This window comes from Saimiri boliviensis, chromosome 16 (assembly GCF_048565385.1).
Source record: "Saimiri boliviensis isolate mSaiBol1 chromosome 16, mSaiBol1.pri, whole genome shotgun sequence".
Classification (NCBI taxonomy): Eukaryota; Metazoa; Chordata; class Mammalia; order Primates; family Cebidae; genus Saimiri; species Saimiri boliviensis.
This window is the reverse complement of record NC_133464.1, coordinates 70273101-70290369: the sequence shown is the minus strand read 5'-3', so window position 1 is coordinate 70290369 and position 17269 is coordinate 70273101. Positions and strand designations below refer to the sequence as shown.

At 37.2% G+C, this 17269-nt stretch overlaps 1 protein-coding gene and 1 pseudogene across 2 annotated transcripts; one reads left to right on the top strand and one right to left on the bottom strand.

The window, feature by feature from the left end:
• Positions 1 to 167: 167 nt before the first annotated feature.
• NHLRC3 (NHL repeat containing 3) lies at positions 168 to 14348 on the top strand. Of its 2 annotated transcripts, XM_010344946.2 has the most exons (7): positions 170 to 563; positions 969 to 1121; positions 1391 to 1538; positions 3896 to 4096; positions 5859 to 5950; positions 8512 to 8624; positions 9148 to 14348. In XM_010344946.2, the coding sequence occupies exons 1-7, from the start codon at positions 480 to 482 to the stop codon at positions 9398 to 9400; spliced, it is 1044 nt and encodes a 347-aa protein (XP_010343248.1). In that variant the 5' UTR covers positions 170 to 479; the 3' UTR covers positions 9401 to 14348. The 2 variants fall into 2 exon arrangements, with proteins under 2 accessions (XP_010343249.1, XP_010343248.1); XM_010344947.2 differs by lacking the exon at positions 3896 to 4096 and having other exon boundaries at positions 168 to 563.
• Positions 14349 to 16060: 1712 nt separating this feature from the next.
• Positions 16061 to 16674, bottom strand: LOC101031698 (anaphase-promoting complex subunit 10-like; annotated as a pseudogene).
• Positions 16675 to 17269: the final 595 nt, after the last annotated feature.

Here is a 17269-nt window from a genome sequence, read left to right as displayed (position 1 = left end):
TGTGGCAAAAATCCTTCCCGAAGTCTAGCACTCATTATTTTGGATGTTATCCCCATTACACGTCGTGTTGGAGTGTGCGATGTTTGGATTTTGCGGTCTGAATTAAAAAGAATAAAAGGCGAGTGATTAAGGCATATCTACGGGCGCCCATACTTTGGTGGCCACTGGAAGTCAGCGGCGCAGACTCCCCGGAGGGCGGGAAAGGGTGCTCACTGGGTCAGTCCGAAGCATCTGACATGAGGGCGGGGACCCCGAAATGCACACGAAATCCGGAACTGGTCTTCTTTGATTTTCATTCGCCCTGGTCTCTGTTCCTTTTCGTACTCAGAGCTCGTGCCTCCGGGGAGGGGAAATTGGAGATGCGGCCCCGGGCCCGGGGGTGACCCTCTGAGCCGCAACGAACCGTTCGAGCCTGAGGCTGTGCAGCCTCCCCAAGACATCTGCGGACCCTTCTCCCTCGCCTGGCTTCCCGTCTGGTCATGGCGAGATTCTGGGTCTGCGTAGCCGGTGCTGGCTTCTTTCTTGCATTTCTGGTTTTGCATTCGCGTTTTTGTCGCTCTCCAGTGAGTTGGGCAGTGAGGAAATGACTGTCGGGTGTGCGGATGGCCCTGTTGGGAGGCGTCGCCCGGGTCGTGGGATGGAGGAGGCAGGCTCTGGTTCCCTCGGTAGCTTGTTTCAAAGCCTGCATCTGGGTCCGAACTGCTTGACTCTTTAAGTTTAAAAATTTGTATGTGTTACATCGCCATTTTCCTGTCTTTCACAACTCCTCCTACACCCTCAAATAATTTCTGACTTGTATGTGGCCGTGTTGGTCTTTAGGTATATAAGCCCATTTCTTTGGAATTCTTTCAGTCTAGCAAACTCCTAGTTGTCAAGGCATGCTTAACAATAAGCCTCGTTATCCCTCCCCCTCTTTTTTTCGTTACCTAGAGGGTAAACTAAATCTGAATTGTCCGGTTTTATTTAAGGTTTTGAGGACCTTTACTTTTGCAGTATCCTGGAGAACTGAGGAAGTTCTTTACCGGCTGGATGTGGGTTGGCCTAAGCACCCAGAGTATTTTACTGGAGCAACATTTTGTGCAGCAGTTGACTCCCTCAACGGATTGGTTTACGTAGCTCAAGTAAGTAAAATTGGGATTAACAAAAAATTATGAGCACAAAGAACACAACAGCCTTCCAGTCTTGCTGTAGTAACTGACCATATGCGTTTATATCATGCTAATTGTGCGATTTATTTTTGAGTTGGTTTCAAGTATTTTGGTTTCGAATGTGAAAGATATGTTAGATTTTGAACATTAGTAAAATTCTCAGTTAATTTTTTTCTTCGCCAAGTTACAGATGACCTTTCCTTAAAACTAATCTTAAGAAGTTATTTTTTGTATACCTTCAGAGAGGGGATAACATCCCAAAGATATTAGTGTTCACAGAGGATGGATATTTTCTACGAGCCTGGAATTATACAGTTGACACACCTCATGGTATATTTGCAGCAAGTACACAATATGAACAATCCGTCTGGATCACAGATGTAGGAAGTGGTATGTATGGTAATATCTATTAAATTATCTTGCTGGAAATCGCATCTTTGCACATGCCATTGGTTGTATTGTTTAAAATCAGAGTTGCCGAATGTAATTGTAATTTCTTTAACGATTCAGGAAATCATGTTTTTAACTTTATCTTGTACTTCTGTGGAATTAAGATATTTGACAAGGAGCCTGTTAGTATGATCTTTCCTTGAACTTGTCTAGGGACTTTTTAAAGCATCAGTTGCTTTTCTCAGATTAAATAACTCTAAACCATCTTCACTAAAGCCAAGTAAAGTGGCAGTCTCTAAAAGCAATGCCTGGAGTCCTTGAGTCTTCTTTTTCTTTTCCAGTTATCTTTCATAAAAGATTGTGAAATCTTAACTGCTTTGTTGCTCAGAGTGCAAAGATTGCAGAAACTGGGTGTTAATGTTTTTGAAATTCTACTGACCAAAGCGTATCTGAAATCTTCTGCCATCAAATATTTTTAATAGAAAAAGCTGAAAAATGAAGTGAGCACAATTGAATGTGCAGCTATGGAGAAAGTTTTCAGAGAAACAATTCACCTGTGGCTGTAGCTTAAGACAAGGCAATAGCTCAGCTATCCTGGCATTACCCCAGGAATTCAGGAAGAAATGGGATTATAAAGACTATTTCTAGTATTCCTTGGCCCAGTTATGGTCTTGAATTGAAGGACATCCTGTTTCTACAATTCTGGCTAATTCAGATACGTTTTTTATTTTTTATTTTTTGAGACGGAGTCTTGCTTTTTCGCCAGGATGGAGTGCACTGGCACGATCTTAGTTCGCTGCAACCTCCCACTCTCGGATTCAAGCGATTCCCCTGCCTCAGCCTCCTGAGTAGCTGGGACTACAGTCGCACGCCACCACGCCCAACTAACTTTTTGTATTTTAGTAAGAGATGGGGTTTCGCCATGGCCAGGATGGTCTCGATATCCTAATTTCATGATCGGCCCACCTTGGCCTCCCAAAGTGCTGGGATTACAGGCGTGAGCCACCACGCCCGGCCTCAGATGCCATTTTTTTTAGAGATAATGAGGTCTCAGTTTCTATAAGTAGTGCCATTATCACAGCTGTTCTCAGAACCCATAAAATTTCTGGGCCTCAGCTGATGACCCATTTATTTCATGCTGTGTTTTAGATGGTAAGGTTTTTGGTTAAACCAAAAAAATCTATACATTATCACTGAGTGAATTGTAACACTGTAATGAGAGTTTACTATTTTTACTTTTTTCCTGAAGATCCACTGTTAAAGACCTTTTAGTTCATTTTATTCATGTAATTTTTAAAAATAAGACTTAATTGATTTCCAGAAATAGAGCACAGACAATCCATTCTTTCCATTACAGCTAATTTTCTACCCAGAGATCTGAAGAGTTTTATGTTCCTATTTCCCAAAGGAATAGATTTCCTGTAATGAAAAATATGGCTACAAATTAGCCCTTTTTTAAATTAAAAAAAATTGTTTGTTTGTAGTCTTTCTTGCTAGTTTTTAGAAACTTTGAGGGTTCTGTGTTTTTTATTGCTATGAACTTTAGCTCAACTGTCCAAAAGTATAATAATAAATAAATTATTTAAGATAGAATTATAATGCAAGCTGATTCACTTTCTGGTAAACTCAGTGTATCTAGTTTGTCTAGTTTATCAGTTAATTTGGTATATGTATCTTCAAGTTGATTTCTGTTAACTGCTTTATGATATTCACTTACTAATATTCTGCTTTATTTTCTTGCTTGTAAGATATTTTAACTTGAAGAAATTTTAACATGAGAAAATAAGACACTCAAGATTTAGAAATATTATTTTCTTCTTAGCAAAGAAATGTTGAGGGGTTGAATTTTGAATTCCTCCACAAGGTGAAAATGCAGTTTAAAAAAAATCTGTACCATAGAGAAAGTTTTTGTTGACTTACTGAAGTTTAAGATCTGTATACGTATGATTGAAATAACAGTTTCAAATATAAGTTGTTGCATTTTCTTCTTGATTTCCTTTTATAAGCAATGCTTATTCAAGGTCATAAGATTAAAAAAGAAAATGGTGCACCAATAATTTGTTAACATCCTCAGTTTTCTGTGTAATGAGTCAATTATATGAATGTTATTTAATTTAGAACCTGCTTATTTTGGACTAATGGAGATTTTAATTCATTAGGTTGTAATTTACGAAGAAGCTATAGTGCTTGTCATTTATAATATGTAATTTCCTAAGCCTATTACGCTTTAGTTCTATCAAATTTTTCGACGATGTATTACTGTTTAATTCTATCACATTTTTGCTCTTAGCTTACTTGAAAATCTGAATGTTTGTATGGTGATATTATTTGTGAGGTATACATATCTATCTTTATAGGATTCTATGGTCATACTGTTAAAAAATATAGTTCCTTTGGTGATCTTGTTCAAGTCTTGGGTACTCCAGGCAAAAAAGGCACTGGTTTGAATCCCCTGCAGTTTGATAACCCGGCAGAATTATATGTAGAGGACACAGGAGATATTTACATTGTGGATGGAGATGGAGGATTGAATAACAGATTGATCAAACTGTCCCAAGGTACATGACTTGTTTATGGTATTATAAAAATAAATTGGATTTAATTTGTTTGATACTTGGTATAATGTTTTAAGTGTTGTGTATGAAGCAGTATGTAAAGAGCTAAGTGTATTACTATGAGACAACTGAAAAACAGATAGGTATAATTGACCACAATAAATGATTCTGATAACAGGCCAACTTATTCTTCACCAAAGGCCAGGAAATTCCTCCTAAAGTAACTGGCAATGGCATGAGAATTTACGGTGGACTCAGGAGATAAGTGTGTATCCTATTCAATTAAGAATGTAGAAATTAGAATCCTAGAATCCCAGAGTCAGGTGTCCTACAGGCTGGTTAATCAGCAAACATTTTATTGAGTGCCCTCTCTGTGTCCTCTCTAGTGTCAGGAGGTACAGATCTATTATATATGAAACAATGAAATGTAGTCTGTGTTATTGATTCTTAAAGCAAAATGGACTTAGGAGGAGAAACTAAATTGCCTGAAGAAATAGAACAAAATGTCATGAAGGAAGTAGTTATTGAACTAAACTGGTTTTGGTGGGAAGAGAAGGAAGGAAGGATGGATGGAACATTCATGGAGAGTTTATCATGCATGGTCTATGGGCAGTTATTAGCAGGAAAGAAGGCAAAGATGCACTTTTTCAGCAGCAGAAAATATGATTTGGGATTTTTTGAAAGCTTATTTGAGGATTTTTAAAGCCATGTTTTTGCCTATAAAGAGTTTTTGAGGTTTTCTTAGTAGGAAAGTGATGTTACAGTAGCAGTTTTTATAAGACGCTCTATCAGGATCTATTGGGCTCTGTCATTTGGAGGCTGTGTAGTCAATTTATCATTTAGTAACTGAATTTGGTTGGTAAAAGTTAAAAGGGAGGTAGGGTAAGGATAAAGCAAGAATCCAAAAATTTCAGCGAAAGTCATTACCAAATCTAGGAGACAGATTGAATATGGGTGTATTAGTTTCCTGTGGTTGCCATAACAAATTGCCACAAACTGTGTGGCTTTAAACAACCGAAATGTATTCTCACAGTTTTGGAATCCAAAAGTCAGAAATCTGGTAATGCCATGCTCACTCTAAAGGCCCTGCCTTGCCACTTCTAGTTTCTGGCAGCTCAGGCACTCCTTGGCTTGTGGCAACATAACTCTGGTCTCCATATTTACATCATGGCCCCTTCTCTGTGTGTTTTTGTACTTCAGTCTTTTCCTTCTTTCTCTCAACAAGGATTTAGGGCCCATCCTAAATCCAGGATGATCTCATGAGCTCTGTAATTTAATTTTATCTGCAAAAAGGATTTCCAAATACCATCACTTTCCCAGGTATTCAGGAGTTAGGACCTGGACATCTCTTTAAAGGACCACAGTTGAACCCACCATAGTGGGTAATGAAGGAGACAGATGGTAAAATCATAATGTGAATTTTTAAGGTCTGTGGAATACTAATATCAAAGAACACCAGGTAAGTTGGGAAGGGGAACCAGTTTTAGGGAGAGGATGGGATAAACCTTAAACAATGATTTTGAAGCAGTCATGAAAAATACAAGTGGAGATCATAATTAAAGAGGTAGATTAATTGCCTAAAGCAGAGAAGGAACTTGTAAAAAAATAAATTGTAAGAAATGGGCATGTGGACAGGAGGCCGAGAAAGCATAGTCAAGCGAACCAGTCATGTAATTAAATCGTTATTTGTAACCTGTTTCATAAAATATGCAAATACATGAGACATTCTACATGTGCTCTGACTATATATTTTTACAATTTATAGATTTCATGATCCTTTGGCTGCATGGAGAAAATGGGACAGGGCCTGCTAAGTTCAACATCCCTCACAGTGTTACACTTGATTCAGCTGGTCGGGTAAAAATACAGTGTCACTGTGTCTGGTACTATGTGTCTGAATATGTTTGTGCATGTGTGTGTGTATACGTGTCTGTCTGGGCATGTATGTATAGATTGTGGTATACATGTGTGTTAGTGGGTATGTTTGAGTAATTACTCTGGGGCTGGGTGTGCACACATATTTCTTACAAATGTTTGAGTCCTATAGTGAGGGGTTCCCCAAATATTTAGAAATGAGCAAAATGGGTTTCCTATGTCACTTAAAGGATAGAAGGAACAAATAATGGATCTGAAAATAAATAAAGTTACCTGGAAGAAAAAGTTCCCCTCTTACTAGAAAAACTCCACTGAAAGTGTTTGAATGTCTTTTCAGTTCTCAAGGGAAAAGTATGTGCTGATCTAACGTGGAGTGGAAGAAGTTAACCTTGGAAGTTTAAAAAAGAGTTACCTAGGCAAACTCTTGTTCTCACTAGCTCCACTCTGCTTAGGGAACAGAAAGCTTTAGCTAACAAATTTCAATCAGTTTCTCTCTTTTCTGCCCCACTCACTACTATCTCTTTTGCCTTTATTCAACTTCTAAGCATAGATCTCACTTTTTTGAGGTTACCTTTTCACAACGAAACCCCCTACCAAAAAAATTTGTATATTAGTTTCTCCTCCTCTTTCCCTATAGCAGCCTGTACTTGCTATCATAGTAACTATCATGCTATGTTATAATCATTTGTCTGTCTCCCCTAATAGATTGTAGGCTGTTTGAAAGCATTTACTGAATCTCTTTTGCTTTATATCTTAATGCCTAGTACATAATAGTCATACGTATTTATTAAATGACTAAATGTCTTGACACACAATGGAAACATTAGGCTACTTGCCTTCATACCATTAGGCATTTAATCCATTTCTACTTCTGATTCAGTGCTCAGCAAACAAACTTCTAATTATGATTTGGCTTCCTAATCATAATTGATTGACAAGAATGAAAATGTTTTGATCATTAAATCTTCTGATCTGCCATAAGATGTTAACCAACCATGTGAACTTTGTATGTAAATTGGGAACTGGAAAGTTGGAATTATGCTTTTACACATTATCCTCCTGATCATGGGTAACTCATTGTGTGCTAAGAAAAAAAATCAAATTTCAGAGCATGCAAGACCTCGACCCAGGTAAATTAATCACGGTGAGGAACACCCTTCTAAAAGGCCTTGGAAATCATTTGATGGGGGTACTTTGGCATTCCTGAGTAACAAAGACTGTCAGTTTTACACAAGTGTGTTTCATAACAATAACAATTCTGTTCTGAGCATTTTACATCATTGACTCATTTAATCATCAGCACAATCCTGTATGAAAGGCTAATCAATTCCAAAGTTAAAGACTTGTTGTGTGTTAAACAAAATTTCCCATAATCAAAATTCACTGAGTGTTGAGCAGGAAAGATGATGCTAACAATCTGAAGTATCATTCCATCCTAGGGTGTAAACCATATTTCCTCCTTGGTCATTTGAGCTACTAATCTAAAAATCTTTAAGAAAACCCATCCTTAGTAAAGAATCATAGATCAGGAAAAGACCTTGAGAAATTGCTTCATTTAGGCATCAACAACCTTTCTAAAATGTTATATAGTAAGTCTTCATTTGTTTCTGATTGGAGACGAATTCAGTGGCTATCAAAATTTACACACATTGATGAAGATGTGGTCAGGGTTAGCTGTGAAGAAATAATCTCTCAATCCATAAACCCGAGAAATCCAAAGGACCAAAAGCAGGGAGGTAGAAGTAAAGAGAACCGACCCAACCCCAGTCCATTCTTTCATACCTTTCTACAGTCCTGGCCACAAGTCACCAAAAACTATTTCCCCTTATGTATGCCTTAAGTTGCTTGTGTGTAGCCATGAAATGTCATTTAGGATGCATCTCACTTAATGTCATGTAACAATTTCCTTAATAACCCATTACAGCCTACAACAAACCTAAATTAAACCTATTACCATTCGTTATGTGTTGCTAAAATATCTCAAGCTTCCTCTTTAATTGGTTCAGCACTCTGAACATATCTTGGTAATAGCAGGTATGGGTTTAATGATACTGCAGTATGAATGAATACCTCACATTCTGCTATCTTGAGCTCTTGAGAAGGAAGGCTGCTTTTCTTTGTCATGTTGTCTGGCCCAGGAGCTGACAAGCCAGTAGTAGTCATTGAAAAATGAATGCTTGTTAGGGAAATGAATGAATATTGTTACTTTTTAGTATCTACTGATCCTCTGCATTATGATAGAGTACTTCAGCTTTTTAGTTATTCATACATTTAGAACAGTAGACAGTAATATAAGCTTTGGGTTAAGACAGCTTCGGGTTGTGCCTCTCCCACTTGTAAGCTCACTTCAGAGAAGGCAGTCAACCTTTCTGAACTTTAGTTTTCCTTCATCTGAAAATGGGACTTATAATACCTTCTTTGGAATCCTCTTGAGTATTAAGTGAGATAATGTATGTGAAACTAACGAAAATAAACATTCTTTTCCCTTTTTTCTTCTCATGTTATGGATATTTTTCAATTGACTTTTTTTGTGTGTTTCTCAGGTGTGGGTTGCTGACCGAGGAAATAAAAGAATCCAAGTATTTGATAAAGACACTGGGGAGTGGTTAGGAGCATGGAATAATTGTTTCACGGAAGAGGGACCTTCTGCAGTCAGGTAATTGTTTCTTTTTATTGCAAAATGCTTGTTTTAATTAGTGTATGGAATTCACTTCCTCTGAATAGCTAGCTGAAAGTTTACAATATTTATTGTTAATTTTGAATTAGGGGAAAATAGAATTATACAGAGAAATTTGATATCTGATATTTTCAGATGTCAGATCAAGTGAAAACAAGAAATAACGTAGGCTAGACCTCTCCTCTAGCCTTTACTTGGTAAATTTTTAAACACAGGACAAAATTCAAACCTAGCCTAACATCAATTCTTCATTAGTTTCATTTTGTGTAAGACTACGATATCGATACTTTTAAAAAATTTAAGCTAATCTTTGGCTTTGCCTACCATCATGCACATCTTACTCCCTCACATACAGAATTAGATCAAATTAAAATTATCCTTAAAAGAATCATTCAGCAAGGAGTTGCCTACTGTTGTTTGGCACCATAGGGGATTTAAAATGTTGAAAAAAAAAATACGCTTATGTCTATTTCACAGACATTTAACGTGTCTTTCTCCTTAGATTTACTCCTGATGGGAAGTACTTGATTGTGGCCCAGCTGAATCTTAGCAGGCTCTCAGTTGTAGCAGCACCCCCTGTGGGAAGCATTGGCGAGTGTTCTGTGATCAGCACAATCCAACTAGCAGATCAAGTTTTGCCGCATCTCCTAGAAGTTGACGGAAAGACTGGAGCAGTCTATGTAGCAGAAATTGGAGCAAAACAAGTACAAAAATATGTCCCTTTGAATAGTTATGTTCCTTCATTTGGTTCATAATGTTTCTTTCCTGGAAATATTTCAAGTGGCAATTCAGATTCTGAAATTCACTAAGTGCTTTCAGCACATCGTTAAAAATGATGTTCAAGCACAAGAATTGATTTTTACCTGATCTAGTATCAGAACGGTTTGTTTTTATATCATTAAGAATCATACGTTTTGTTGCCCTCTTGAGACTTAGTTTTACTTGAAGTGCATAAGGATATTTTAATGAAAAGAATGTAACTAAAAATGGGATTGGAAAGAGGGACTAAGGTTGTAACCTCATTATTTGCCCTGGTAGACTAATTCTCCCTGGGTAAAAAAAAAAAACGGGAATAAAAGTGAGCTTGCAGAATAATTTATTAAATTTCATGTGAAGAACTCCAGACCTCCAGATTGTGCAACTAACATAAAATGAACTGTCTGAGAGACTGTAAATAGGATAAACTATTGATTAATTTGAGTACCCACAGAGTGCTGTGTCTTGACAACTTAAAACTGAGAAGCAGGATTGCCTTTTGAGTAGCTTACAGTCCAGTGGGGAGACAAGCAGGCAAACAGTCACAACACAGCAAAAGCAAGCTTGGAGCATAGTGGGACTTTCAGAAGTAGGAGCACTTTTGACTGAGGCAATCACGGATACTTCACAGGAGAAGTGACTTTGAGCTCAGACTTGAAAACTCAGGAGGAGCTTAGCAAGGGACAAGGAGGAGAAAATAATTTCCAAGTAAAGAAGGTATAAAAAGTTAGAAACGTACTGTAAACTTTGGTAGGCTTTTTTTTTAAAGCCCAACTTGGCCTTTGTTCATTACCTGTAAGATACTTAACATCAGTCAGCCTTTAAATGTAGGAATAAAATGGCCAGCATCTAAGCACTTTTCTAAAAGGTTTTTACAAATAACTAAGGAATGTAGCGATTCCTTCTCATTGTTTTCTTTTTGTTTCATTCTTTTTTTGTTTTACATGAACTCAGCTTATTCCTAACATTTGTCTACCTCAAAGAAATTTCAGGTATATTTAGATAACATAGATATGTGCCAAATAATTTTAGCTGTTAAGATGGATAATTTCGGCCCAGCATGGTGTCTCATGCCTGTAATCCCAGCACTTCAGGAGGCCGAGGCAGGTGGATTATGAGGTCAAGAGATCGAAGCCATCCTGGCCAACATGGTGAAACCCCATCTCTACTAAAAATATAAAAATTAGCTGGATATGGGGTGGTATGCGCTTGTAGTCCCAGCTACTCGGGAGACTGAGGCAGGAGAATCTCTGGAACCCAGGAGGCAGAGGTTGCAGTGAGCCAAGATCGTGTCACTGCACTCCAGACTGGCAACAGAGCAAGACTCTGTCTCAAAAAAAAAAAAAAAAAAAAAAAAAGACGGATAATTTCCTGCCTTCCTCCTTCTACATCTTCTCCTCCCAAACCTCCTTTGATCTGAATATTGGCTTCCCAATTAAGACCTTTTTTGCAGTTTGTTTTAGCTTATTACAGGTTCTGGAGGAACTTTGCCGTTTTATAATCTTTCAAATCATTCTTCCCCCCTTCCTCACATCAGCTTCCTGCTTTCCCCAGTGTTTTACTGTAAATTATGTAGCATATGACAAATCTTGAGCTGACTTTGCTCATTACCTGTGCTGGAGTATTTTCCAGACCTAAAGGGACTCACACTTGTTTTGACACTTGGATCATATCTCTTACCTGTGGTTAGGAAGGTAAATCTACCAACAGGAAGCCCTGTACTCTGTTCCAAGGCCATTGATAAATGTGTTTGTGCCACTGATTTGACTATATGACCTTGAACAGGTCACCTTCATTTTCTTTTTAGTGAAATGGGAACTTCATTGTCTCCTCTTTCATGAATGCTGTGAGAATCAGATGTGCACAGGTATAGACTTGCCCTTTGATATCTATACTTCTGGATTCATTGGAAGCATTTTATTAATAAAGGCCTTTCTAAATGTGCTATTTATTTTATAATATCTACCAGATTTGCCTTAATTTTGTGTTTATAGCATTTATCAAAATGTATCCTCAGAGTCTTTATGCAAATTAGCTAATATTGTCAATTGATTTGGATAAAAGAAAGTAATTTCAGGGTTTGTTTTTACGCCAGGACAAGAAGTGCTAACATTTTGTCATTTTGTTATTTTGTCATTTCAAAATGTTTTGTTTTACTTTGTTTTATATCAGAGTCATATAAAACTTGCTGAAAATATTTCTGAATATCTTTGTAAGACCCGTAAGGTTGGATCTTTCAAGTAGAATATTTATTGATCAGAGAAAACTTGGATGAAATCTGATGGCAAACAAAGATTTGCCACAAATTATTAAACAGTTTTTTCTTAGGTCACTTAACAGATTGAAAGACTGCTTCAAGCAATGCAGTGTAAGGCTAAGGCAGTAAAGTCCAACTTTGGTTTGGCCTTTGCTGGTATTAAGCACTTTTGGATTTCAAAACTGAACAGATTGGATAGCCAACATTAAAACTGGAAACTCAAATTTTTGCTTTTTAGGCTCACCAAAATAAATGAGAATTTTAAAAAGTCCTACATTTAATTTGTTGTAGTCTCTTCTATATATTTTCAGCAACAGTAAAAAAGTCAAAATAATTAGCTTTATTGATTCAGTAAAAAGTTGTGAGGTAGCAAACATATAAAGGCACTCAGGCAGGTGTGCTGTGCTCTAGTAGATCCCTACCCAGTTGGGTAAACAAGCTGCCTAAACCTTGTGTTTCAGTAGTTTTAGGAGGTCCTATTTTTGGCACTCGCGTTATGTTACATTCTTGATACACAAGAGGTCAGTAGCGTTCTGCTTATGATAAGCATTCTTGAAATCAAACATGGGCTAATCTTCATAATTTGATTTATTTTTAAATTGAAGCTACAGTGTTCACTATACTTTTATTGTGTTTCTTTTTCTGCAACTTGCTTATATCTTGAAGAAATTGGTTTATGGGTGAAACATTTTCCAAGCATTGTTGGAAATTTTTTACTGGTTCGCTGGACTTGTCCACAATTAAAAAGAAAAGTTTAAACTTTTTCAGTAATTCAAACTAACAGCCAGAAGTGAATTAATTTATTTTAAACGAAGGTGAAACTAATCTGAATGTGTGAGTTTAGTACTATAGGGAATGAATTTGTATTAGTGGGGAATTATTTTTTTTATCCCTTCTAGGTGTTTGTTGTTGTTTAAAAAAAAACAAACCAATTTCACCTTGTGGTTGCTATTTTACAAATAAGAAAAATGAGGGTTTTTTTTTAACAAAGATTCTAAGTAATTTCTTCATCAGATACTTTATGGAATCCATGAGTTTATAAATTAATCCTCTAAACACTAAATGACATGTAGATGCTCCTTTTGTGTATGAGAATTGAATAGAATTTGAGCAATGAAAAATAACACTACTTAAAACTTATTTTTTTACTGTAAACAATGAAGTAATATGATTTAATTCTGCTTCTATGTAATTCATAAATTTAAAAACTCATTGTAACACATGAAAGAAGCATGTCCTACATGAGTTATCCTTTAAATAGATTAATTTGCATGAGTTACAACAAATTGACATTATAAACTTGCTCTTCAGTTTTCAGCTGCTTTACCAAAGGAAGCAAATTTTAATAGCATGGTCCAGATTCTCAGATTTGTTTCTAACTAGAATTGGTTACTATAATATGTGTTAGAAATTTTTTTTTTTACTATAGGACATTTATATACAAATTGTCACAATCACCAAAGTTAAATGTTTTTATAGCTTTTTTTCTTCACAGTGTGTATAAAGAAGTATTTAAGTATTTTGATGCTTCCTATGTTGAACTGAAATACTAATTTTTACTTAACTAAAGGGATTAAGGAACTAACTATATTTGTTTTTAATCAACATTAATTTAGGTAAATGTATTCAGTTTTTTGTGGCGTGTATGGGGGTGATGTGTATGCAGTCTGTGTGCATATGTGTAAATATAAATGTGCATCTAAAGGGCATTGTGCCTAACTAGGTCGAAGAACTGAATCAAAGCAGTTGAATTTTACATGGCTAACTGTAAGTCCTCATGGGAGGAAACCTGGTTTGGCAACAAATTATTTGAAAAAGTTTCAGAAAGTTTGTTGTCCAAAAATATTACAAGCCTTGTTAAGAAAAATGTTGCAGTCTTAGATAACATTGAAGTGTAGATTAATGGCAATTTAATTGACAAGATCAGGCGTCCCCAGACTTTTTACACAGGAGCCTGTTCACTGTCCCTCAGACTGTTGGAGGGCTGCCACATACTGTGCTCCTCTCACTGACCACCAATGAAAGAGGTGCCCCTTCCTGAAGTGCGGCGGGGGGCCGGATAAATGGCCTCAGGGGGCCGCATGTGGCCCGCGGGGCGGGGCCATAGTTTGGGGATGCCTGGACAAGATAGTCTATATACCTAGTAAGCAGCTCTGTGGTGTTTTGGATACTACATTTTAAAAGGGAGTCCTATAAACTGACCGTCTAACCCAAAAGCAGTGTGATGGTTAATATTGAGTGTCTACTTGATTGCATTGAAGGATGCAAAGTATTGTTCCTGTGTTTGTGAAGGTGTTGTCAAAGGAGATTTACATTTGAATCAAGGGACTGTGAGAGGTAGACCCACCCTCAATCTGGGTGGGTACCATCTAATCAGCTGCCAGTGTGGCTAGGATAAAAGCAGACAGAAGAACGTGGAAGGATTAGACTGGCTGAGTCTTCTGGCCTCCATCTTTCTCCCAGGCTGGATGCTTCCTGCCCTTGAACATAGGACTGCAAGTTCGGACTTACACCAGCGTTGGCCAGGGGCTCTCAGACCTTCTGCCACAGCCTGAAGGCTGCACTGTCAGCTTCCCTATTTTTGAGGTTTTGGGACTCCGACTGGCTTCACTGCAGATGACCTATTGTGAGACTTTACCTTGTGATCGTGTGAGTGAGTACTCTTTAATAAACTCCTGTCTATATATATATTCTATTAGTCCTGTCTCTCTAGACAACCCTAATAATAAGCAGGTAACCAAAATAGCAGTGCTTGGAAATAATTCTGAAGTCTCAGAGGGTGATCCTGTAGTACAGTGAATAGAATTCTGCACTTTCCTCCAGAACTAAGGCAATGAGTACAAATAGAGTGGCCCATTGGGTCAGCCCAATAAGAGAACCCTCCTATAGCAGTGGAATGGACTAAAGTAGTGGATGTGGTAAAGCTTGGTGTTTTACAGCTTGGAATCCAGAGTTAGGTTGACCTATGTTCTAATCCACACCCTGCCACTAAATTGTATTGTTTTGAGCTGCTATGCCTCATTTTTTTCTCATTTGTGAAATGGGAATATTGATATTTTCTTTTGGGATTATTGTGAATACAAATAAGATCATGCATGTAAAGCATTAAGCCCAGTCTCTGACACTCACTAAGCACTCAGCAAACCTTAAGAGATTCACCTGTGGTATTTCAGCCAGACAATGGCAGTCACATCACCACCTTTGGGAAGGGTCTGGGAGAATGGTGAGGCCACATGACCTTCCCTATTCTATAATTCTGTTTAGTCACAGTATTGAAAACTAAAAGTAAGGCTGTAATACACTAAAGCAGCTGTCATTTAGAAATGCCATTTTAAAAAGCATGGCTATTTTTCATTGGCATTAATGCTATTTATCCAATAGATAATTTATGAGCAAGGTAAAGACTCCCACCTTTTTTAAAGAATAATATTCACTATTCAATAGTTTCATGTACACAGCAGTGCAGGAACCACAGAAAGCAGTGTTTCCCAAACGAGTGAATCTGGGTAAGTTCTGTGGCTAAATAACCATCCCCTCAAAAAAGCAATACATCTGGAGGAAAAAAGTATACAAAACCAAATCTACTCATTTTAAACCATTGGTGGGGGGACGCATTTCCATGTATTTCTTTAAAATCTTTATATATATATATATATATATATATATATATATAAATTTAGTATGCTTTTACAGTTTTATGAGATATATGACTGCCTAGGGAATGCTACAGCGTCAGACACAATTTGAAACTCTTCTATGAGTTCTGCTAGAACTGAGATGTATGGCAGATTATAGAGGCAATCTTTAACTAATATCATTAAGATATGGAGAACCCTAGGGCTGTAAGTATTCTGTGAAGGTAAATATGAGATAATTATATTCCCCATATTAGATTGGTTCTCCTCAGACACATAACACTGAGCTTATTTTGACACTGTTTTTAAAAAGATCCAGTATTAATAAACTTCCTCAGGGTAGGAAAAAATAGTAATTTTCATCTATTAAAGGTGATACATATTGATAAAATACAGTCTTCTTCCTGAATAAGCAATAAACTATTACTTTAATGTGTGAACACTAATGAAATAATTATATAGCTATTATAATTGTGTACATATTGAAATTTTCAGTTCAACTCTTTTGATATAAGGGAAAATAAAATGATTGGCTTCAAATCCATTTTTAGCAATGTAAAATATGTGAGCTTTATTACATGTTAAAGAAAATAAAAATATGACCCCAAATTTATTTACTTACCAAAATTACAACAAAATATTTTTAAACATATGTAAAATTACAAATAACAGATTTTTTTTAAATAAAGTTACCTGATAATACTGTTGAAAGGCAGGATCAAACAAAAATACGTTTAATGATTTTCAGCTCATTTTAAAGTCACCTGTCACCTTATTGAAAGATACATCATGAAATCTATAGCTGTACATCTAGGAAATTTACCAATGGAGCTCTCTTCTACCAGTGTGTATATTTTAATTTGTCTCATATGGGTGTCTCCTCCATTTTGATGATTGGCTAGAACAGCAATCTGTAACATGAGTGTGTGAGTTGGCTTCTTAGGATTATCAGTTAAGGGAACATGAAACCAGCCACTTGGTTCCACCAATTCAAGTTGCTGCTTCCCTTTTGTCTTCTGCCATGATTCAAAGTTTCCTGAGGCTTCCCCAGCCATGCTTCCTGTACAGCCTTTGGAACCGATTTCTGGAAGGTTGTGAGAATTATTTCCTACTCTGAGATCTTGCTTGGAGTATAGCTTTCATCAGATTTGTAGTCTGCATAAATACATAATGTCTTCACTGTTGTTTTTCTTCTGAATTGGATGTTCACTAAATGAAGGGAATCATCTCATTGCTAATAAGTTTATAGATTGTCATCTTATAACTGATCCACTCCAAATCCTGGTTTGCAAGATGAGAGTGATCAAACAGCTTGTGACCCAATTTCCTGTACTGCTCCAGTAGGATCAGCACCAGGAGGTGTCTTGTTTGGTGTGGTCATTTTTTAAATATTAGTTTCCAAATTGGCTGCTTGCCAAAACTCAGATTCTCAGGACCTCTAGCAGCTCTGTGCCACTCCCACTCGGTTCCTAGACTCCCACCTTCTATAATTTACATCCTAGTTGGAGAGACAGAGCAAATTGAGAGGAAAAATGGGATTTCGGTTATCATTTATGGCATACTCAGGCATCCCCAAACTTTTTACATGGGGCCAGTTCACTGTCCCTCAGACCATTGGAGGGCCGCCACATACTGTGCTCCTCTCACTGACCACCAATGAAAGATGTGCCCCTTCCTGAAGTGTGGCAGGGGGCCAGATAAATGGCCTCAGGGGGCTGCATGCAGCCCGCTGGCCGTAGTTTGGGGACGCCTGGCATACATTAACACTTAGTTGGTTAAGCAAATACTCATTCTCAGTGTTCTTCTTGCCCTTCCACTCCTGTACCAACTGGAAGAGCTGGGTGCTCGCTTCCTCGACCTGCTAGCATCTATAGGTAGTTCTGTGACGTGGCTCTGATCAATGCAGCGTAATTGGAATTCTGCTGGTAGACTTCTAGAAAAGCATTTGCTTTGTTGATTAAAAAATAATAATAATA